Here is a 24,459-nt window from a genome sequence, read left to right as displayed (position 1 = left end):
TAGCTTGGTTGAATGATTATCCGCATTTGATGAGTAGTGTTGCTTGGGAGTACGACATAGGTGGCAAAACGAATCCGACGGATGAACCCAGTCAGATAAGAAGATGAAGAAGAAGAAGAAGCAGTAATTACAGCTACGACACAAAACACTTTCGTCGCACGAAAACAAACAAAAAAAAAACTCATTGCAAGCCGGCGAGCAAAAACGAGCAAAACGGGAAACTCCACAGTTAAGAATTATGCTACACTTATTGTACAAAACATGGAGCGCGCAAAGTAACCGAGTGCGTGTGTGTGTGTGTTTGTAAAGCTCCACCCCATACTGTGCTGTTCCCGTCGTAAGTATTGAAAGGGGATACTTATTGGTGGTAGTGGAGAAACGCATTTTTTTACATTAAAGCTTTAAAAGCGACAAACAATCGAACGAGCTTTAGCATTAACGAGAGAATACACACGCAGGAAAGGAGTGGGTATTAAGGGTGAATCCAGGGAAGGAGAGGATTTGTATATGTGTATCAATGTGTTAGCACGTTTCGGTGTTACGCTTTGCACACAACGGCTCCTTAGGAGGAGAGGAGCTTTTTTGTAGGGACTAAATTTCATACAGCTAGCTAGAGATGAAACGTGCCACACGCCAGCACGAGCGCAATTGATTATGATATTATGTATATATTATGTTTTATAGTAGATAGGTAATGTAGGTTACCCCTTTCGTATGATATACTGCTTGCCACTCTACTCCGTCGTGAGTAGCCGCGGTGTGCTTTTTTTTGCGCTGCGCGTGGGTATTTTTAATGTAAAAATGGGATTAACGTTAAAGAATACACTTTGCTGGTTGTGATAGTGCTATTTACAAACGGAAACACATACACCTAATACCCCCTTTTCGCTTAGCTTGCCTTTTTTCCCCCTATTAGGGAATTCCTTTGCCTCTAAAGCACATTCCAAAAGTCTACGGGCGTGTGCCTCACAACAAGTGCACAAAAACGTGGCACCAAACAAACCGAGAGGTTAATTATTTGGGGGATTTTGGTGGTTTGGGGGGAAACGTGCTACAGTAATGTGATGTGTCTGTGTGTATGGTTTTCCTTATCATGCTTAAGCTTACTTTACGGTTACATCCACGCGACACGACATACTGACTGTACAACATTAAATGTATGCCTAACCACACACACTCTATCTCTCTCTCTCTCTATCTGTTCTCATCGTCGTATTTTGAAAAGTTTGTCTCACAATTTAATTATTGTTTCCGTTGAACGCAATTTGGTTGGTGTGTGTATGGCTGTTTCTGTTGGGCCCTGAAACGCCCCAAATCCGTTTTCGCTAATGGGAGGCAGTATTTTTTGTTTCCAATAAATTTCGTTTAACTATTACACACAAAAGTTCAGTCACGCGGCTCCACACAGCGCTTATCAAAAAGTAGGTGGCCGGTTACAATCAATCAAAAAAAGTTTCCCTTTTTCCCACTTCGATCCGATCGCGAAATCAAACGCGATCGGTTTCACCACCCGTTTTTTTTAAAACAGTTCAATTACAGCAATTGCGCCTGCTTTGTATGCAACACGCATTACACGCTCGCACAGGTTGCTTTCCATCCCCGCCACTAGGGTGCGCTGTACACATCGGTGTTTTTCGCTTTTTCTTTTTTGCCTATGACATGATTCACGAAATAAGTGACTCCTTTTTCTCTCTTTCTCTCTACCTGGCACTTTTGCATGCATGACCACCTTAACCCCAACCCCAATCGTCCACGCGCGCGCGTGTGTGTGAAATTGATATCACAAAATTGCAATTTACCACCACGCTCATTTTCCATGTACCCTTACACCCTTCGCTTTCTCTCTTCCTTCTGCTCTCTTCTCTCTCGAGCTGTTTTCGGTGTTCTGGAGTTTGTTTTTTGGTCCTGATTTTTCATCAACCACCACACTCTTCTCCGCCTCATACCCCTGGCTACATTGTTAATTAATTTAATGGTTTCACTTGCGTTAATGAGCCTTCATAATGACACGAAACGGCAATGATGACACAACATTCTCTCTTGCACTGGCCGGGCCTTTTCATTAGCATTACCGATTGCAAACCGGTGTGTGGCCAGCGAAGTGAAATTAATTAATAGCCTTTTTCACGCCTTTTCCACCCACCAACTGTGCGTTTGGGTACATTGGGAGAGTACAAACATGCAGTCCCGCAGTGAGTCTCGGTTCAGAAGGAATGCCCAAATGCAACTTTGTAATCGGTTTCGTGGGGTTTTGAACTCGAAATCGAATTCTCCTTTTCTCTCTTTCTCCTTGGTGTTCTTCTAACTAGTGGTGTGATCATGCAATGCTGGTCCCAACCGCTCCTACTCCGCACCGGCCGAGCTGTCGTGCGTCATGTTCGAGTCCAGGCTGGCACAGTCCGAATCCTGCTCGGCATTCCCATTGTAGTTTGCTGCCTCCTGCAGCCGCATCAGCATGTTCAGCAGCGGGTCCTGATTTTCCGCATTGCCCGGTGCGCTCGCCTCCAGCCCGACATCGTCGGCCGTAATTTGGCGCAGCTGCGGCACCGTCGTCGGTCCGACCGGCCACGGGTACGTCTCGCGTATGTACGTGCACGGATCGACCCAAGCGCCGCCGCGCCGCCCGTACAGCTGTACACCTTCCCGGACCGCATCCATCAGGTACGGCGCCAGATGGTAGTTCCACACGTCCGTGAACCATACCTGCGAGTCGGGCAGATTCATCGGGCAGGAGAGGAAGAGCCGCGGGCCGATCGTTACATCGCTCGAACTGTGCGTCTCGAGGAAGCTGTTAATGTGCTGCCAGACGGTGGGCAACCATTTGAGCACCTTTTCCAGCTGGGGCTGCTGCTGCTGGTTCTGCAGCTCGACCGAGAAGAGCTTGCGGCGCAGGAAACGCCCCAGGAAACCTTTCACCGGTTCCATGTGGTTCGCCGTCAGGACCTGTAGGAGGAGAATTGTGTAAAAAGATTAAAAAAAACCGTTTTTAAGAAAAGTTTAGAGTGCATTTACTAACCCATCGGAAGTTGTGGTGCAGCTGGAGGTTGGTCGTGTTGCAAGTGGCTTGCGACATTGTGCCGATAATGCACGGCAGCTTGGCAGCAGTGGCACTGAGTAGACAGGAGAACACATCCCCCAGGGCGGACGCATGGTGCAGATTGTCCAGGATGATCACTGCCGGCAGCTCCTCGGCCGCACCGTTGGACATTGAGGCCTGCTCCGCGATGTGTCCAAGGTATTGCTGCAGCTCCTTCGAAGATTTGTGGTCGACACTGTTTAATAAGACAAGTAACGCAGAGAGCATTTAGTATAAGTAACTAGAAATATTAATATTCTCAATGAACAACTCCACTTACTTGAACGTAGCGATCGCTTCGATCGGATTATCCCGCCCAGCCCTCGCCACCAGAAACTCGGCCAACTTGCGCGCCAAATAAGACTTTCCAGTCCCGCTCGGTCCGCACAGTATCAACCGCCGATGCTCAGTCAGCAGCGAAATGTACCGATGCACGATGTTCCGCAAAATCAAACTATCAAACGCCAAGCTGCCGACGCCCTGCAAGCAAATGTACAGCGTCTTCACGTTCCCGATAATGTACCCGCACGGCAGCAGCTCGGGGAAACCCATCTCCGGTCCACGCTTTGCCTCCCCCAGATGGTACGACGTGATCGAGTCCGTATTCAGCCCCAGATTCGTGCCCGGATCGATGCGCGACAGATAGTCCTTAAACGTCTTCCGCACAATGTAGTCCAGATTCTGCCAGGTCGTCTTGCCCGAGATGTACGTGTACGCGATCACGAACTCGTTCGTCTCGACGCCGCTGCCGAGCGAAAACGAGCCACCCCGCGGATGGCCACCCTTCTCACCGGCCTCGCCCTTCTCCTCATCGTCCGGCGATGAGTGGTAGTAGTTATCACATTCGTTCATCTCCTCCGCGTACTTCGGGAACGACTCGGGCTGGCCGAGATACACCGCGATCGAAATCTTCTTCCCATCGACCGGATCGGCCACATCTTCGGCGGGCGTGGTCAATATTTCGTTCACCATCGCGGCCCGCTCGATCGTGGGCGACAGTTCCGCGATGATGGCCGGGCTGAGCGGTGCTGGCGGTGGTTCTGGCGCCGGTGCCGGCGGAATATTGTCCTCCTCCGTTTCGTCCAGGTTCTGGGGCAGCTCGAGCGGTGCCCGGCCGATACCGTTGTCGGCCGCCAGGCTGTAGCGGCGCGGCTCACCGATCGAACCGCTCGGGCTGACGGGGCCGAGCGATACTTCGCTGCCGGCGAGCGAACGGGTCGTGACGAGCCGCTGGAGCCGCTCGTTGTTCTGCTTCAGGTTCATCATCTCCTGGCGCATCTTCATCACCGTGTCCTTGAGGCTTTCGAGCTGGGAGGCGGAGCTGAGCGCTTCGAGCCGGATGTCGGTGAGGACGAGATCCTTCTCGCGCAGCTGCTTCTTGAGATCTTCCACCACGGGGTTACCGTTCAGCTCGACGATCGCATCGACGGGTTTGGCTGTTTGTTTGGAGGGGACAAAGAAAAACACTAAATTAGTACAACATTTTTAATACAAAAGGGAATCTTCTTCACTCACCATTGTCAATGACGGTCATCGTTTTGTGCGGACTGCCTTTGGTTGGTGACGGTGGCGGCAGCCCTGCGCCCGGTGGCGGTGGAATGCCGGCCTGCTTCAGCCCCAGCGCGCTCGTCGTGGTGGTCGTCGTCGTTGTGCCATTCTCCAGCACCGACCCATGATGGTGATGGTGGTGATGGTGATGATGATGATGGTTGCCTGCTGCACCGTCCGGCACTGTACCAGCTGCTGCTGCCGTCGCCGCCGACCCACCGCCATTGCTGCCACCCGCCGTCACGTGGCGATTGGTTTTGGAGATTTTGGCATTGCGCGAAAAGGCTTTGGTAAAGGAGCTGCGGAGCCAGCCCTTCTTCTTCTGCTTGCTCTTGTCCTGGGCGGAGCAGCCGGAACTGACCGAATTCAACGAGCACATAGAGTCGGAGCTATGGTGCCGTTGCATTTCCGCACCGGCCGGCGCCGCGGACGATGCTCCACCGGTGGCCGTTTGTCCACCGTTTGTCGCACCGCTGCCACCGCCACCGATCGTGGTCGTCGTTTTCGTCTGCTCAGCTGCGATCTACAATGAGCAGGCAAATCGTGTATTAGTTTTTGTTTGAAATGTAAGCTTGGATTGCATTTAGAACACTTACCGCCGATCCGTTGACCTGCCCATTAACTTGTACGCCCATACTCTGCATATGGGCGGTAGTTAAACCGGCCTGGATCGATTGCTTCCGCAGCAGCTCTATCGTTTGCCGCATGTCCAATATTTCGCTATCCTGTTTTTGGAGCGAAAGCGAAGAAACTCAATTAATGCACACATAATACACACAACTGCTGTTAAGATACGAACCTTTTTCTCCGTCGTCGCCGTCAGCGACTGCAGTCTGTGGGTCATGTTGGAGAGACTCTGCTCGAACGCAGCCACCACGTGAGCCTGCGGTGCGAAAAGGGGAAGAAACGTCAATTAGTGTCAGCCAGGGTATTGATTCGATATTTTTTGTAGCTTTAAAAAAGGGTTCATCATCATGGCCTCAGGGGTGCTTTGTAACCTCCAGAAACGATCACATTATGAGTTCCTCCTTTGTCGTAGTGCTGTAGGATGAAGAAAGAGCAATGCGCGGTGGACCTGTCGGCCTGTTGCATCCAACGACTACAAGAGGGAACTGTTTTGGTGGCCACTTCCGTCTCGTTGAAGGGTGAAAGTTGCATCAAACGATCGATAGCTGACATCCTCCGATCAATTAAAAGATAAATTACATGATCTTTTCCTACTAAGTAACCTTTTGAATTGTGGAATAGCCAATTGATTTCCGACGTAAGACGTTCAAACGACGCTGATAGACAAGATGGAACAAAGCAGCAAGCATCAAAAGAGTATACAGTAAGCACAAAACATCGTAGATGCCCTCCTCCTGGGGACACATGCCCATCGTATCCATGATCATTAAAATCATCGCACACACACAACGGCCCATATCACACAACGAATTGAAATGTGTCCGAGTGCTCACTTCACCGAGCTGTCGGCACGAAATTGCTTACGACCTCCAGAGGCAACCCCCAGAATTGGACGGATTCTTGCGCCTTGCCATAAAAAAAAAAAAACATTACTCTCAATTAGTATTGATGGGGTGTGAGAGAGAAACGATCGCGCTGCTGGGCCCATGATTGGATTCGTTGGTCCAATGGCCCACCAAGACCACAACCACCGTCCCCCGAGAGCGCAACCACGCATTTATTGATGGTGACAGATGTATGATATGCTGGATCGGTGGACCTTCTGCTCTCTTCTCCCACAGTGGACCAGAGGTCCATTAGAACGTATTCTTCTGGTTTTGCTGTGAGATTGAATATTTTATCCAAGTCGGCAACGAAGAAAGACATCCCCCGGCACTTGTGCTGTGATACTGAGGTGTGGGCCAAGGAGAGGTTGCTGGTTGGTTGGTCTTTTCCCATCGCCAACACAACACACACGAGTTGGACGCTCAAACCGCTACAATTGAATTTCCATATGAATAGAAGACATCAAGTGACGGAGAGCATCATCATCATCATCATCATCGCCAGCAACAAATGTGTAAAATGTGACCCTTTAACAACATCCCTTCTCCACCAGCTCTCCATCATCCCCATCAACCAGCTCCAACCTCTTCCGCAATGCACCACAGGCAAGGAAAGGGGAAACAAAAGCATCTTGAAGCCCCGAAAAGGGGGAAGATTATTTACTAGCACAGTGTGTACTTGGACAAGTGGTGTTGTGTAGTGGGATTAACGCATTATTTTTGGGAACAGCATTCAATTTTTGGGAGAGGAGAGTTTACAGGGTGTGGACAGAGCACTGGGCAGACCCACCACAAACACCGAGGGCGAGAGATATCACACACCATCATCTTAATAGGATGTTGTTGTTTCAATTTAAAGCTAGATGGAGAAGGAGAAGGTTCGTTTCGTGCTCGTGGCGCTCATCTTGTAGACCACCAGTCCCATAATAATGATATAAATTCGGTTGAAACTGTTGCCTTGATGGGGGAAGAGGAACTCCAACAACTCCTCAATGGATAAGGCGTCGCCGTGAGAACTTCTCGTGTGGAGTTCGTGGTTTAAGCAATGCACTCACCAAACTAAGCCGGAAGCGGTGTAATCGGAGCGCAGACAAATAGGATTTAGTTTATTGCATCTTCCCCATGCCGAAATTGGTTTGTTGCTTCATGTTTCTATTTATCGTGGGGTACAAAAGGTGTGTGTCCAAAGCTCCGTTTTTTACCTCCCATTTCCTGCAAACAGACAGCTAACGACAATCTACGATCTCTCGCCCGAAGCAACACCTGCTCTTATCAACTTCTGTAGGCGCTTCTCCTCGGTTGAGATAGCATAGGCGTTGCTCTTTTCATGTTTTGTTGAATCGTGTCCCAAAAACACATCAGACTAAAAGGGGTCTACTATACCGGGTTCAAAAGCAGGTCAGTGTGTATATGTGCTTATCTAAATCCTTCCTAATCGCAACGAGTTGCTACATCGCAAAAGCAACACTCATTGCACCGAGGCATTAGGCACTGTTTAATTCAATATTTGGCAACATGATCGCGTCCAGTTGCAACTGTAGCGTGATGGCTAGAAGCACTCCCAAGCGCTTAATAGAAACTTTGCCTAGAATGTACACTTCAGTTCTGCTCATTCTGTGCTCCTCCGTTTCAAAGCTGCTACCGAATCATTTGTCCATTTGAGAGGATACCTAGTGATGGAGAGCGCTTGAGGGAGGTTGTTTATCATATAGTTTCACCACCATCGCTTCCTCGTGTAACAAGCCAGCGAATGCCACCATACGAAAATTAATAACTTTATCCCTCGAGGGGCACACCAGGCCAGCCAACCAACCAACCATCTCTCATTCATGGGAACATATTTCACCAGTCAAACGGTACCGCGACACCTAAGGGCACACACAAAATACCGGCAAAAATCGCATACACTCCCTGCTCTTCTCCCTACCATTCTCCTGCAAAATTGCAATCACTCGCGCAATCTGCCCGGAGTCATTATATGGGACGCGTATTGAGCGCGTCCCAGAGCACAGAGCTCTCTCTGTCTCGCTTTGATGACCCGCTGGCATGGAAGTTACTATTGGCGTGTTCGCTTCCACGGCAGTTCCATTGCTAGGCCGTTTGTCCCACCGAGGGAGGGATGGAAAGGGAAGCCAGGCAATGGAAATTAATTTGCCTGGAAAATTTGTTGCAAATGCAATTATTTGCTTCGGGGCGGGTTTTTCGCGTTTTGGCGCTTTTGGCCCGAGCGCATATGGTTTGGCGGCATTCCGTGCCCACTCAACCGAATGGGCCGATTCTTACCTTCAATGGGCGCGGTAACTATTGGAGTTGAGAGTTGAAAAGAAGGGGAAAGGGAAGCACGATTTCGATTCCGGAGCAGTAACAACAAGCAGCAAAAAATGTGTGAGAAAAGCCGCCAACAATGTTGCCGACATCAAAGCACACGCTACACGCAACCAAGCCCGCCTCGAGAGTTTGGCGACGAATGCAATAAATTGTGTATTAATTTGTTGTCCCAAATTGAAGGCCCAATTTGTGTGTGTGTTCTCGCTCTGAATTAATTTGTCGCATATTTTTCGTACGCTAATCACTTCACGAGACAGAACTACCACACAGCGAAGTGTGATCAAGATGCGTAAGTAATGTCTGTCTCGGTGTATTCTATCCAGCGTGTGTCATGCTATAATCTCCGATGAAGCTGAGAAAACGGGGAAAACTTTTGCCACCCGGATGAAGATTTCACGTGGAAGCCCCCGTGGTGTGTGTTGGTTTCCTGGGGAGTTTGTGGAAACTTTTGCTCAAAGACACCAACAACACGCTCACGCTTGCTTGGTCTGGGGCTCGTTTCGCAGCTCCCGAAAGTTCGACCTATTCGGTGAGCTGGTTACCGATAAGATAAGAACTTTGAAGAAGTCGTTGCAGGTGTGAGGCATAAGCGACACGTTACATCTTGGTAGTTGGGTGCCTAGCAGGTGTATAGCACCCTTTTCGGGGGAATTTAGGCGAAGGTTAACTTAGCTGCGATAAACAAACCACTACGGATGATTACTTTTACAAGGTATGCCGCTCCAAACCTAATCCTGAAACCCACCCAGAAGACCATTTCAGGAGTAGCATTTTGTTGGATGAAACTTTGTGTGAGACACTCGTTGGGAGACAAGGCTTGTTTGTTGTTCAAAATCACGTACGATGAACGCTCTTGCACTAAAGCTGACCTTAGAATTTAGGCATGCAATTCATTAAATGGGAGTCCACACATTTCAAAGAAGAGCTCCAATGGACCTCTCCAGCATAGCAAAAGCTCTCCCTTTTACACGGCTGATTGATGGACCACCGCCAAGAAGAAAGTCGACTCTACAAGATCTCCGCTCTCCCCTTTTCAAGAACCACGTATCAAGTTTAATGTCGTATTTTCCATTGTTGCTTGCGGACACAGGGGGAAGAATCGACTCCACCATCAAGAAATGCATGTAAATGCGTCCCAAATTGTCCGTCTCCTATTTTTCCACACTGGTGAAGGGTCGCGGTCTTCTCCCTCGGAGTGATGCTCGGAATTTTCCCCGTCCCGGTAAGACGATACCTTTCTCCACTTTCGATCGTTGAGCGTCGTCACACACGTCGTGTACATTGCTCCTCTCAAAATATGGAGAGGAGGTCACACAAAACAAAGCGCGAGTCCGCAGGTTTGGATTCCCTTTTGGCCCTTTGAAGCATTCGAACCCGTCGGCAGCGAAGGCGGCATCACATGCAACCACATTCGAGCAGCTGAGGACTAATTGGTCCACGAAGAAGAAATTCAGGTTTTGCTCCTGCAAAACACACATCGGCCGCTAATCAGTGTCGGGTTTCTTTCTGGCGATCATTTGCGTTTCCCCACAACCGATTAGGAGGAAGCCGGGGGGAGAACACACACTGTGCCCTCCCCGGTGGCAGTTGCCCGGAAGATGTTGACAACGAATTACTGTGTGACACAATCGTGTCTCGTGACCTCGAGCAAACAAAGAGCGAAAGTTGTGCGCGTACACTTTTACCTTCGCCGTTTTGTGTTTCAACAAGCCAGGCCCCGAGAGACGTTTGACGTTTGGAGGGACGCACTTTTGATGGTGCAATAAAATGCTTTAGTACTCGCTTTAATCGACAACAAATTAGGTGCTTCTGTTTTTCTCTCCCAACTTTGTTGAAAGCCTTGTTGAAGGCAGCAAACAAACGAGCTCGTGAGTGGTTGAATCGGTATCTTTCCAGTCACATCTGCTCTCGCCCACACGTAATTGTGCGCTACACAATAACCATTTAAATCACTCATCGAAGGAACACACAGGCACACGACGGGGCAGTCGTTTTCGATGGGCATTAAACAAGACTACTAAAACACACTATTGCTTGCTGTTAGAAGCACCCAAGTTGTTGTCGCCAGTTAGCTAGCTAGGAGGAGTTGGCCAGTCGTTCCGCCACCGCTACGCTATTTGTCTTTACAAGCAAAGAAGCGCGCGCATACGAGCGACTCCTCTGGCGTGTCAACCATCACACACACCTCTTACTCTCTACACACACCATTCTAAAAGATGCTATAAATAATGGATCGATAATTCACCAGAGCACACGCCATAAATTACACGCTTACGCGTACACGAAAGGCAAAAGCTCTCCCCGTACACAGTCGATCGGTAGGCAAATGGAATGGAACCGAGATTTGCCTCCACCAGGCCAGGCTCTTGTCTCTCGTGTCTCTACTACTCACAATCGTAGGATTGGAATTATGGACCAACTTTACACCAAAGCCGAACGGTTCCATCCGCACGCCGTTTCCAGTGATCGAACTCGATCACCTTCGATGAATTCAATTTACAACTTCCAATCTGTTTAAACGATTATTGGGCCCGTATGGGTCCCGCGAAGGCGCACACAAACAAAATGGGCAGGGATTTGAAAAGATTCCCTCACCGGTACGGGTGTAGGAGTGCCTAGTCCTGGAGTGCCTAGACAATCTCCAAAGCGGCACCCGCCAAAGGTGGCAAACACATTCCACAACACATGCCACGCCATTTCGCGAGCGCCTCACTTCAACCCCCTAGACAGCGAACAGGAAGGAGGAACTAGGCCGAACTGGGCAGACAGTTTGCCGTTTGATTAGGAAAAGGGAGTCCTCGCTTGCAGCCCACCTCGCCCATCGTCGATCGAAATTCACTTAAGTGAAAATTGATTTATCAAACGGCATATTTGGTGCGTGTGTGCGCGCGATCGTGAAACATCTCACACCCCACCGCTGGGAGAGAGAGAGAGGGATCGTGTACCGCTGCTTATCGCCAATCGATTGAGGTTTTGCGTGCGTGTCTGTACCGCCGCCCGTGCAGTTGGAACTGGTTTAGCGGGCCAAAACAAGGGCCTCTCCACGATATCCACAAAAGCTGTTGAGAGCAGTTTTCACCCCGTACCGCCGTTCGTCACCGTTAATTGAAAAGCTATGTTCGCGATCGATCGATCGATCGCTCGTGTTCGCTGCATATGCGCGCTGCATCGGGCTGTGGATGTCTGTGATCGAGTTACGAGACCTCACGCGGTAAGTCGGGACACCACCACAATAATCATCAGCAGCAGCAGCAACAACACTACCACAGCCACCACAGAAAAACCTATGTTTCCGATGAAGTATTGCAAATTGAGTTATCTGGCACCTCGATTGGGTACGCTTGGGGTGGGAGGGCCAACTCTCCACTGCCCAAAAGCTACAAACGTTCGGGGGGGACAGCATACAAGATCGCACAGGGAAGATATCATAAATTACAAAACGCGAGCACCACACGCAGGGAAATTAAAATATCCAATCTATCTGGACATGCGATCGAACGCTGAACGCACTTCCACAAGAGCAAGCGCGGGCTTTACAGATCTTCCGTCGGTTCGGAGGGGGGGATCAAGCCTCACAGGAACTGTAGAAGAAGTAGAGGACAAAGTGCGATGTATCTGCTATTCTCACTGCAGCGATGCTCTAATGCTTTAAGACCCAAAGAACTTGAGCTCTGTTGGAGTAATTGGAGAGCACAAGGACGGCAGAGTGAGAACTTCTGGAATATCCCAAGGTATTTCTGGTAGTCACGGGCGAAGCAAGTTGTCGCAAGGAAAAGACCCGCATGTCTTTTTGTAAGAAATTGGAGTTCCTGGCTAGACGAAGGTTGACATTCCCTTGCGGTCAACCTCAGAGACCCAGGTCGGGTGTGGTTTTGTACGAGCCAGAACCTTTCTCGTATCTCTCCTCGGTTCTATGTGTGTAGTGTAACTTTCATCAGTCGCATGGTCGCATTATAAATACTCGAACGTATTTGACCCACCACTGTTTCTTGTTGTAGTGACGGGATAATAAATATCATTCGCCTGTTCCCTTTTCCCCGGATGCAACGTACGGGCGTGTGCGCGCACATGACAACCACCCCGAGAGTGGTCGCCGCACCCCGCGTGACTTGACTTATTGTTTTCGCTAGTTGGCACTTGATTGTACGATAAATTAGAGCGCGAGTTCTAAATCCCTGCCAAGTCTTGGGGTGGTGGTGTGGTGGTTTTTGGGAAATAGAATGCACACCCAAATGTTGTGTAACCGCAAGGTCTTTTAGCTCAAGCGATGCAACGCAACACAACAGCGATGACGACGACAATAGCGCGCTTGTGCTGGTTTTGTTCGGTACACAAGCGATCAACACGGCACGGCACCGTTTTGTTTCGAGTCTATCAATTATCCGGTTAGAGCACCCCCTAAAAACTATGCTACTAATCCTTTTCGGTTCAGGACAGGGAGGAGGTTCTGAAACCATTCTACAACAACAACCTCAAAACATTTCGACCGACAAATTTTGAATGAGCCGCAACAGCAACCGCAAATATTGCGCCACACAGCAATTGTGTCCTTCCCTCCCTGTTTCGGGCAGATGCGGTGATGGTGGACAGAAGTTAATTGCTAACAACGAACGAGCATGTTGTGAAGTTGCCTGCTCCTTCTCATCATCCTCCTCCGACGGCCAATGATTCGGTACCGAAATGGTCAGATTATCGGCCGTAATCAAGGATAATGGTCAGCTCCACTTTTCTCTTTGCACACACAACACACACGCACAACAGTGCATTCGGTACCGGGGTATGTGTGGTTGTATGTGACAACGAGTGGGTAATGTTAATGCAAAATGGTCACAGAGCCACAACCTCATCTCTCCACACGCACCTTTCATCGAAAAAGCCAGCTGCTGAATAGTTGAGGTTGGGAGGCTTCCCCAAACACCCAAACATCACAACCAAAAAGGATGTGCAGCATCATCATCATCATCATCACGCTCATTACGATACGATTTTTGGGGTTCAAATGTGGACACACATTCGTTTTGGAATTTGTGGAATTATTTAGTGCAGATTCAGACACCCCAAAACCGAAGTTCCCAAACACACCTCACCCAATCAACGAACGCTAATTGTTGGGTTTTAAATTTTACTGCATAAGTCGATAGGAATGCCTCCTCCTTTTTAATGACTATTTGCATTCTCGTGTGTATCGTAGCCCTTGCACACGCAAATTAAAATGGCAAATTAATTGCTGGAATTAAGCGGATAACCTACAGCAGTATCAGAGCAGTGTGCCTTCTACCTGATCACAGGGGATGGGCGCAATAATGCTGGACACATTAAAATTGATCTAATGACCAAATATCATCCTCCCAACAAAAAAAAATCCCGAAAACAGATACACGCTCACACGTGCAGTAATAATAATAATCTTTTGGCAGGTTGTGCCGCTCTCAGAGATCGGCCGGGGAACTGTGCTGTTGCGGGGTTTGCTTGCAAATAATTACACAGTCTGCGCTCCCGGACACCGTTAGCAGTGGTCAGCTGTTCTCGAGGCGCGTATTTGCGTACATCTACAAGGCCGCAGCGTCACTGCTTGCCTCTCTCTGCATGCTTTCGCGTCTTATCGTGCGCAAAACAGGGCAGCTGCTCTGTGTGTTACGTCGTTTGCATCATTTGCGTTTTTTTGCTCGAATTTCACATTGCATCAGCGTCTGCCGTTTTTGTTGGCCCAACATCCGCACAAGGCGGCACAAGGTGTTTTCGGTGGCCAATTTTATGACCGTTACACACGACCGGTGTTTTACGATGGCATCCGCTTGGTCGCCATCTCATCTTGCGGCTTCTAGAGCGATGATGATGCCGCTGTTCTGCTTCATTTGCTATGGTGACGACTGATAGTAGCGCGACGGCTGTACACTGTGTCACTGTTTACTAATTAAAGGCAAAGGGATGATGCTGCTGGTCGTAAATCCCGTCCAAAAAGGCTCCCAAAAGGCTTCTTCACTGCTTCCATAAATGGAGCGGAGTGAAAATCTTTCCACTCATAAAACCGAACGGTGCATCATCATCATCATCAGTAACAACACTGGACAACATGATGGACGTTTAGCACCTACGGCCAATGCCTAAAACGGTGTGCGCCAGGCATTAGATAGTGTGCCTCACGAAGGTGTCAAACTGAAGCCTTTTCCGAAAGGGAGGCGAGACGTTGTGCGTAACAAAGCGTGGCTTTCCGTAGGTTTGAAAACATCTTCTCTTCGCGCGTAGCAAAACCACACACACACACACACACACTTCACACGCGAATCACGCAACCCTCTCGAGCGGAAAAAAGGGAGCATCGTGAGCTCCGAAATCGTCCAGAGATTTCCCGTTTTGGGAAGGGAAAAAGAAACGAACAATCGATGAATTGGGAGCTTTTACTTCACGCCAATCTTGAAGTCGATCGATGGGATTGATGGATTGGCAGTTCGGGTTGAGTGCTACCCCCTCTGTGTGTGTGTGGTCTCCAAAACACTCCCACACAAACGTGTCTTTTGGTCCGGATAAGGAGGGTGTGAAATGGAAACACTTTTAAACGGCGGTCACGGTGTGGCCCACAGCAAGTGGTGGTGACGAGCCACACACGCATTTAACACCTGTGCCGAGTGTTTCGGAACAAGTGAACCCATAAAGTGAGGAAGGTAGGTGTATTTGGCGGAAAATTGATAGACAAAAATGCGATGAAGATGCGGGGTGAAACGCTTAATGGAAGTCAACATGCACGCGACCGGCAACGGTTATTATGAGTCTGAAGTAGCATTTATCATTCGAGACAATTGAGGTACGTCGATATCATTACGAAATCAATAAAGGATTTTGTCGAGAATTTATTACATTTTTTCCATACATTTGCATCAATTTTTAGGATTTCTGGCGTAAAAACAGACCCAAAACCGTTGAAAAGGTTATACTTTGAAATTGTTTGCATAATCTAAGGCGAGTTTAAACATTAGATCACCAAATTATGCAAACTGCTGTACAAAAACTCCAAAATTTATGCAATTTATTTTAGGAAATTGCCTTTTTAATTATTGTTTAACTGATAATTAACACAGACTTCAGTTTAAAAGCCATTAAGAGACAATTTTGGAACCCAAAACGATTGAACTTCGCCGCAAAGGGCCCATCTAGCTTGTGTAGGACAAATAGATCGATAGTGAGTAACCTTGAAATTGCTTTGTTTACACACTTGTGCCCTTGTTTCCGGTGCGTTTAAAAGGTTCCGGCTGAAAGAAACACACCATTCTCACACGCACCTACCAAACAACCCATTATGAATTGGAAAACAGAGAAAAACGTTGGGCCAGTGGAAGATAGTTTTGTGCGTTTCTCACGCCCACCTTAACACCAGATGACAGCACATTACGGCGCCCATGTTTATCTAGCAGCGTCATACACCAACAAGAGCGACAGAAGAATAATTCCCCTTTTCTCTCGACAAAAAGACAATTAAACAGCAAGACTGAATTGCAATAAAACAAATTGTACAAATTCCTCCCATTTCTTTTCCCCCTTTGGCACAAAGCAACATGGAATGGACGAAACTTTCACATGCTTGCAGGCGAAATTGTGACGATTTTTCCTTCCCCAAGCGCCCTGTGGACACCACGCGTTCGCATCATGGCAAAGACATTAAACATAAAACACACAGACACACACACACACAACCAAGACTGCAGGTTGGAAAATTTTGCACACCAACAGAGCGAACAAACGCGGAAAGATGCGGGTCACGATTTTCATTCCCCCACCACCACCACCATTGCGCTCCCTCTGCCACAGACTCAAGACGGAATTATTTGCACGAAGACGAAGACAAATGTCCCGCCAGTGGATGAACAAAAAACAAAAAAAAAGAAAATACATCACACTGAGCAGTCCTTTTCGGAGGGGGGGGGGGGGGGTATTTCCGGGTTTCACCCGCAGCCGCCTTTCAGTTTCACTTTTATTCCTGTCGCCCTTCGGCGGGGCGGCCCCGTCCCAAAATGGTAGTCGGTGGCGGTCCGTCGTTTGTGTCAGTGATTGGAAAATCGTGTGGCATCTCTCTCTCTCGGCGCGGGTGATTTTTCTGCAATTTTTCAATCCCATCAATCGGACGGAAATAAGGCGGCAGCAGCAGCAGCAGCGCACACTTTCAGCGCTAAAATGAGGTAAAAATAATGAGCCCTTAGCAACCGTGAAGGGCTTTAGAGCTCCCTGAGTGCTTTCTACAGCCTCTAAGCATACAGAAAAGGGTCTCTACGTCCGGTTGTTGATGCCTTTTTTTAATTTAATGGAATGGCTGGACCACTCACAACCAACCCCCTCCAAAGCGGAAAGGGATTTAAATCCGCCAAATGATGACCTCAACCAATATGTGTGCCTATCACCAATTCCTTCTGCCCGCACGCGGTCGGTCACACGGGGTTCAGATATTGGAAATGGAGCTGTGGGTTGGGAACCTAAACATACGTGCCAGCAGCACGTAGGAATGAAACGGAGAGAGTGCGCTCCGGGCGCGTCCCTTTGGCACACGATCTGAGTATTGTTTATTTTCCACTTAACCACCACTTTTCACGCTAACGGTCATTATTCAGAAGCTTAAACAAACATCCCATTCCCGCGCGACTTTCCCATTCCCTCACGAAAACGGGGAACAGCGAGAGAGAGAGAGATAGATCGGCCATTCATTGCGCCAATCGTGCGACACATGGCGTCTCTTTTCCCATCACCCTCACCACCGCCCACGCGTTGCCCACAGCAGCGGGAAGAGCTTTTTCGTGCTACAGATCTGATACCCGTGCTTGTTATGAATCACGAAACGTTGTCTCCACGCTCCCCCCAAGGGTACTCCTGCCACTAGCAGCACAACCAGGCAGGCCAGACAAACACACCATTTTTCATCTGCACGTATGGTGCGCGGCTCATTCCGTCTCCATCTTCAGGAAGATAAATAATGAGAAACAAATCAAAGCCTTCAAAGACCCCCTCATGTACATATACATACACTGTGAGGATTGGTCCATTTCGCTGCTATTACAACAACTAGCTACAAACGACTGATGGCTTTCCTTCGCCTGCGTTGGCATCGCGCGGGTTGGCAGCTGCTGAGAGCTGACGTTGCAAGTATTGCTGCCGTGAGTGAGGTATATAAAACCGTTTAGGCGAATATCACTCGGCCCTATCTAAAACAGGACTTACAAATACGCGAAGGGTTATTAGATTGAGGTCATCCGCTTGGGGTGTGTGTTTTAACAGCACAAAAGGACAGCCTGGGCTTCGCCCGGGTTTTGATTACATTTACAACACACACACACACACCAGTTTTTGCTGTTTCACACCATTTAATTCTTCACAAGGGTAGGGGAAAGGGGAGTTACTAAATGGAGATTTGTTTTACTGGTCTCTCCTTGTCGAAAGCGTCCAACAAACGCACTCCGACACGTTTAGGGTCAATGTTAAAAGCTGGCGACACAGCTCAGACCTTCCCGCTTTCCTTGCCGATAAAAGCAAAACAGCGAATGGGACGACTGCCAATTTTGTTGTCAACCCGTTCCCAACTCCTTCCCAATAACAGCGACTAACATAATCCACACGTCTGGAAAATGGTGCGGTAGTTGGTTGGTGTTGTCTCGTTTCATATTCAAATCACGCGGACACGCACGCTGACTGTGCACGCTTTCACTTTGCACCTTTTACTACCACCGGACCCGGGGACACGGGGTAGAACTTCCTGTGTGGGGTTGTCACTGTGGAGCGCGTTCTAAAAGCCTGAAAGCGTGTAATAAAACTCCGTACAGCGTCGGGGGAGAAAAAGGTTAATCACATTTGATGTCGCGCCTTTAAAGTGCGTTGTGCGGGCAGAGGCAAGCATGTTGAGCACGATTTTTGAAGCCGGATGAACGGTATATACATTTTCCGTTTTTGTACATCCACAAGGTTGTAAAGTGTGCTACTGCTGCCTTTTCAGGTTGCGAGCAATAATTGTGACATTGAACTTCACAGGTGAATGAAGATATATGTAGACAATCACACACAGCAGTGACTTAATTTGCACAGCAACGTTTTATCACACCGAATTTATTGCAATAAATCAAACACGAACCAACCGATATCGTTCATTTCAGTTTCATTTTTTGCTGCCTTTAGCTCCCTCCATACTTGTTTCCCTCAATTTCCTACAGAGTTACGTACAAGTTGGTTGGTTCGCGTACCACTGTTGTCGCAACAGCAACCATTGATAACCGAGTGCGATAAGAAACGATTTCAGTTTTGCATGCAATTTAACAACACAAATCACAACGACAAGACTGATAAGCCCGATTACAGGGGCCCCTTCCTTGTATTGCGTCAGTTCCAACATTGAACCATTGGGTGTGCAAATCGCCCATTCAAATTGCCAATTACATCAAAACAACAGTAAAGCACCCTCTGGGAAAGTTGTGCCGGGGAGCTTGCAATTGGCGTTGGGCACCAGGTCTTACCCGGGGGTGTGTTATGGCAACTTGGCACAGCGAGTGAGTGAGTTTTGTAAGTCGTGACACCTTAGCCTTTTGGGGTCGTTGCTGGTGGCTAATAAAGACATTAGACACGGGGCATCTTGACAGCACCCGGGAAGCACTAATAACAAAACAACAACAAAAAGGTTCACAACTTTCATCCAATTTCTATCTCCCGGGTTTGCTGTTGCTAACATCCTCTCCGAGACATACATTCAACTCAATAAATTGGGAAGGCCCACTTTGTGCTCTCCGTGGCACTTTCAGTCCGAAGTTCCGGATCCGGCAGAGAACGGCTCAGGTTCGGCTTAATTTAGACGAAGTGCCCTCGCTCACATTCCCGCGTGTGGGTCGTAAATCTAAATCACTTCATTCGTCGTGATTCCCGGTCGCTACATCGTATTACTAGATATGCATCCTTCACTAGCAAAGTGCTGGGGAGTGCAGCCCCATCCGTAATGTGATATTTGTAATTCATCCCACTCACACTGTAGAGTGGAACGTTGGGTGGAAATCGGATCACAAGGCGTAGAGAGAGAAGGAGGAGGGTATAAACCACATCCCCGCGACCCGATGCGGCGTACGGCTCAATCATCAGCCTGGATCGGAAACATGTCAAAACAATGTGGCTGCTGGCTGGTTCGGAATAGATCAAGAGAGAAATGGTCTGACACTTCGTAACCGATCAGCCTATCAATCGGTTTTCGATCGCAATCTACACGCAGAGGGAGAGAGAGAGAGGGGAAAAGACTGAAGGCCTTTCTTCACGCATCCGTTCCACTGGCGGATCGGTTTAACATTTTGCCACCCCGCAATTCGGAAAAGGGCCGCCACTGACACTCTCTCAAGTGAAGCGGAACGACCCAAATGCCCCAACTTCCTCTAACTCTAGACTACGGATGTGAAGGGGGGAAGGTTCCGAGGAAGAGGTTCACCTCACCTTAACCCTCAAAGCGGAAAGCGGCACACAATTGCTCGCTCTCTCTCCCTTGAGCACAGCCTCGACGGAGGGGCTTAGGTTGCAAATTTCTAGCGTGAAACACGACGAGACAAACTGACGCGCGAGCGCACTCCGGCGGCATGAACGCAAAGAGGAAACATTAAAAACAAAAGCATTCAATAATACCAACAAACAAGCAATCCAACCCTGCCTTGGGGTCTTGCGTCGGCGACTTCAGAGCAACTGCGCCACCGCGGGGCCGCGATGTTGGTTCGGGATTTTCGTTTTTGCGCAAATCCGTCAAGCGCGCGCATTACGAGCGTGAAGAGATTTGCGCGCGTGTCACGTGGCGCGACGACTGTCACGCTATTGAATCGCGACCGCCGCAGCCACCACCACCGCTGCCAAGATCGAAGACATCATATTAGACGTGTTGGGTAGAGATCGCATACACCTGAAGACACACAGGCAAACACACTTTAGAATGCATGTCAGCTGCAGCGCATTAAACCGCTGCTAGGGGGAACGAACGATCGGAGCACCAAGATACGCCCCAGGAACCACCACCATCGTCGTCATCGGGGTGGCATCGGAATAGGTTGTTTACACACCTTCGGGATATCGTTGGTATGGGTTAGCAGCGCGGCAGAATGAAGATTTCCCCACACATCAAAATGCACACCATATGCATCCAGCCGGTTTCGGCTCTCGGTAAAGCGTGTCTGAACTCTTACAAACTGTGATGATAGACCTCCGCCCAGTCCGCCATGGGTGCGCACGGGGATCGTGTTGATTATATGCAAATGGGTTTTGTGGGGCATTGGGGAGTCTTGTGATTCTTGATTTTTTCACATTGGCTCATCACCTTACAGGCGACCACCAATCACTCCTAAACGACCAGTGTTGTGGAGGTTTTGGAGCACGCTTGATCAAGATTTTTGTTCCGTCCCTTGCAGAACACCGTTTCAGCTTGTGAAGTTGTGACAGATTTCTGAGAATTTCTGAATATGGGGGTCTTCACGATTCTAGTTAGTTTTTTGTATGGAGTTTGACAGTTGGAGGCTGAAATCATGTAAACACTCCATACAAAACCACACAAAAAACTACCCTGCAATTTTCAGTCTAGATTATTCTAGCCGCAAAGCTATAATTAGATTCGAGTACCTGCTCGAAAACACGGGTTTGTTTACATTTATCCCAAGGTGCATTAAAGAGATCTGGTGATGGAATCCAGAATCAAAGTGCATGTAATCCAGGTGGTCTCATAGCATGTTTTATAACCAAATTTGAATATCACTTTTTGACAGGATGGGTGAAAACTTTTGTTCAAACAAGCTTTCTGAAGGCATGACGAATACACAAAACACTCTTAAAATCTTCATTCAGAAACAGAAGCGATAAAAATCAGTCTACTAAATTCATACACCTTGGGATAAGCCCACCTGTATATTATACCCACTTAGATAGTTGCTCGAAAACTGATATACAATGCAAAAAGCTGACAGGCTGAAATTTCAGCCTACGAGCTTAAAACGGAAAGGCCCCCTATGTTGGTTTTTGGTCTACAACATAGTGTTGCTTCTTTATGTATTTTTGACAATTCTTGATGTGTTTTGAGATGTGTGGAGGATGCTCTGTTCTTCATTTGAATTTGAAGTTTGAGGCTCTTCTACGTAGACTTCAAATTCTGATGTTTCTATCTACACACACAAAGTAAACCTTTCCATGAGATGATCCTAACATTCGATTCACGGACCTGTCTTTCACCCTTTTCACATCTCTTGAACCGTTCGCCACATGCACATTATATGTGCTGATGCCCATTATGTGTCTTTCATTCCACCGGGTTGATTATTTTGCACTGTACCTACGCTGTCCAATTGCGAGACGGTCGCGTCATCGCAAGTCACAAGCCGCTCACCACAGTCACACACTAATGAGGTGGAAATTTCGCCCGAAAGCATAATCGATGTTACGATCCTCCAACCTCCCTTCGGTGCCGTTCAAGAGCATCAGCAGAGTGGATAAAAGCAAAAAAAAACCACACCACAGTGTGTGCTACCATTTCGCAGCTTCCAAACGACACCACGGTACAACAGAAATACTCATCTCCACACGCGAAAAGAAAGCCTTCCCATTCTTCTTGCGTTTGGGGGGTAGGGGGACATAGAAAAGTGGGAAAAGAATACAAGATGATGGCTCCAATGGCAGGTTCTCCCTATCCACATTCTGCTATCCTCAAACGGTCCGTCCCTCATGGTGCACACATTGGAGTGTTAGAATGCTATCGCTGTGTATTTCACCATCGAGCGGAACCCAACAACCAACACACTCTCTCTCTCTCCTGCCTTTTAGTTGAAGCTTCCTGACCTTGGAGGCTGCTATTTCCAGCGAGAAATGACTGAGAGTGAGACCTTCCTTCCACCATACACTGCGGCGTCCGAATCGAAAAACTTAAATGAACCATTCCATTCCGTACGACGTACGTATTGCAGAAGATGCCACAACAAAAGCAGGAACCAGATGCCTTTTTCTCCCGCGAAGCTTAACAGTAATCTCGGGGAAAGAGGAGTTGGGAAGTTGTGCTGTGGTCCCCTTTGTCCATAAAACTGGCAAATGGCTATTAGAAAAACAACGGTACAATAGTGCTCGGGATGAATTCTGGGCCCGCGCATGGCACCACACCAGAAGGGCGAGGGCCGCACAAAACCGCAAACCACCAATAGACGCAGACAGACAGACAGTCAGTCAGACAGTCAGTCAGACAACAGCAGCAGCAGCAGCAGCAGCAGCAAAACGCTTCGACATAATTGACTCCATCTATATAATCTCGCCATTATCTCGCGGACGGAAAATCGCCTAAAGGTTCGAGGGAAAAGGAACAACAGCAAAAAAACCAACCAAGAGGCAAACGACGAACCTCACGATAATGATAAGCACGCAAAAGGAAGCGACTGCTGCACACACTGCTGCCCATAAAGCATGAGCCTCAACGGCAACGATAACACACACAAAAAAACACATGACGGATGAATTTGGATTGGCAAAGCCCTGAATGGCCTGAAACGGAGTGGCCCGCCGTTACTGCTGCCTCCGTTCGCAAATAAGATAGCGATTTAATAAGGTTCTTCTCATTCACTTTCGGTCGGATCGAAATTTAAAACATCGCACACGCTCCTTTTTATCTGGATGGAATTTTATAGCCACTGTTGTTTACAGCGGAGAAAAAACACGATTAACTATCGTCATGTAAATAGCTTAATTTCAAACCAACAGCATCTCCAAAAGGATGAGCGCGTGCTATAAAATGATTGGAACGCTCCACGCTTTTCATACCATTTTACCTTTTTCGGGGGGTTTTTTGGTATGCCGGAAGTTGTAAATCGGGCAGTTTTTTTGCTTCTTCGTATGTAACTTCGCGTCTCATTTAACCAAAACACGATTCTCTCGATCGATAATCAAAAGCGATAAAAGTTTATGATAGCAAAAATGACATCATCTTTACCCCCATCGGCTTTCAACTCCCAACGAAGTGATTTTTGCGGTTTAAAATGAAAAGGAAACACCTCAAATGATTCCCCCATCAACACCCGAACCACGTTTGTGGGGTAGGAGGAGGTGCGTAATCTTGCTCACACACAAACAACCATACACGTACCGGTTCAAACCTGCACACAAGTGGCGAAAGAAGTAACAGATTTCCGTTGCAGATTGGTTGCGGTACCAACAACCCAACAACAGTGGATCGCATTCAGAAGATTACCGAAAATAACGTGTGCCAACGAGGCGCGCGCGCTCGCACGCGTGCGTGGGCTAACAACAACAAAGCGAACGGATGGAATGGAACGAACGAACAACACTTCAACGCGGTCAGCGTGAACTTCTTCGCGCGTTCTGGGAAGGGGTGGAATTTTGAAAATAAAACAGCTTTCCGCGAATGTCAGAATCTTCAGAACGCTTGGAAGGAAGTGAAGAAATTCTACGAAAACCAAAGTCAATTAAACGGTTTTGCCAAAAGCCGGGGCGCTTTTAAATGTGAATTCTAAATGGTTTTCGATGTCCACACCAGAAGGAAGGCCTGTCAGTTTGGTAAGACATTCAACTGAAAAACAGGAAATGCCTAACACTGTGTAAAGGCCCGCGCGCGTGTGGATGCTGTAGAAAATACTACATCGCCGTAAAACATCATTAGTGGCAGAAGGCACGCACGCATGCAAAACCGGAAATCGCACAGTGTCCAGTTACACTTGCACAACACGTGTCCGGTGTACTTCCAACACCGCCAAAGCGGTAACTGACACCTTACACCAAAGCAAAAGGGTCAAGTTACAGCTCGTGAGAGGAGTTCGCAGTCCACAGAACCTACCGCGGCTGAACCGCTACTTACAGAGGAGGCACATACATGAAAATCGATCGTTCGGAGGTTGCATTTGGATGATGAAGTTATCGGCACAGTAACTCATAACTCACCTGCGAAAGAAATAGAGAGAAAAGTAGGATATTAAAGACAAGTTCATTAATGTGAAGAGACAGTCTACAGTCTACATTGTATGGTGA

General features: G+C 48.1%; 1 protein-coding gene across 1 annotated transcript in view; it reads right to left on the bottom strand.

Moving 5' to 3' along the window:
- Nucleotides 1-787: 787 nt before the first annotated feature.
- The window catches only part of LOC121597072 (protein sickie-like), a 216,720-nt gene continuing 193,048 nt past the window's right edge, over nt 788-24,459 (bottom strand). Inside the window, 6 exon segments of the mRNA XM_041922567.1 lie at nt 788-2,943; nt 3,017-3,272; nt 3,357-4,512; nt 4,592-5,147; nt 5,221-5,349; nt 5,424-5,507. Coding sequence (XP_041778501.1) covers nt 2,344-2,943; nt 3,017-3,272; nt 3,357-4,512; nt 4,592-5,147; nt 5,221-5,349; nt 5,424-5,507 — 2,781 coding nt within the window. The 3' untranslated portion in view covers nt 788-2,343.

This window comes from Anopheles merus, chromosome 3R (genome assembly GCF_017562075.2).
Source record: "Anopheles merus strain MAF chromosome 3R, AmerM5.1, whole genome shotgun sequence".
NCBI classification, from domain to species: domain Eukaryota; kingdom Metazoa; phylum Arthropoda; class Insecta; order Diptera; family Culicidae; genus Anopheles; species Anopheles merus.
Note: the sequence above shows the minus strand (reverse complement) of the source record. Positions and strands in the feature narration are given on the sequence as shown.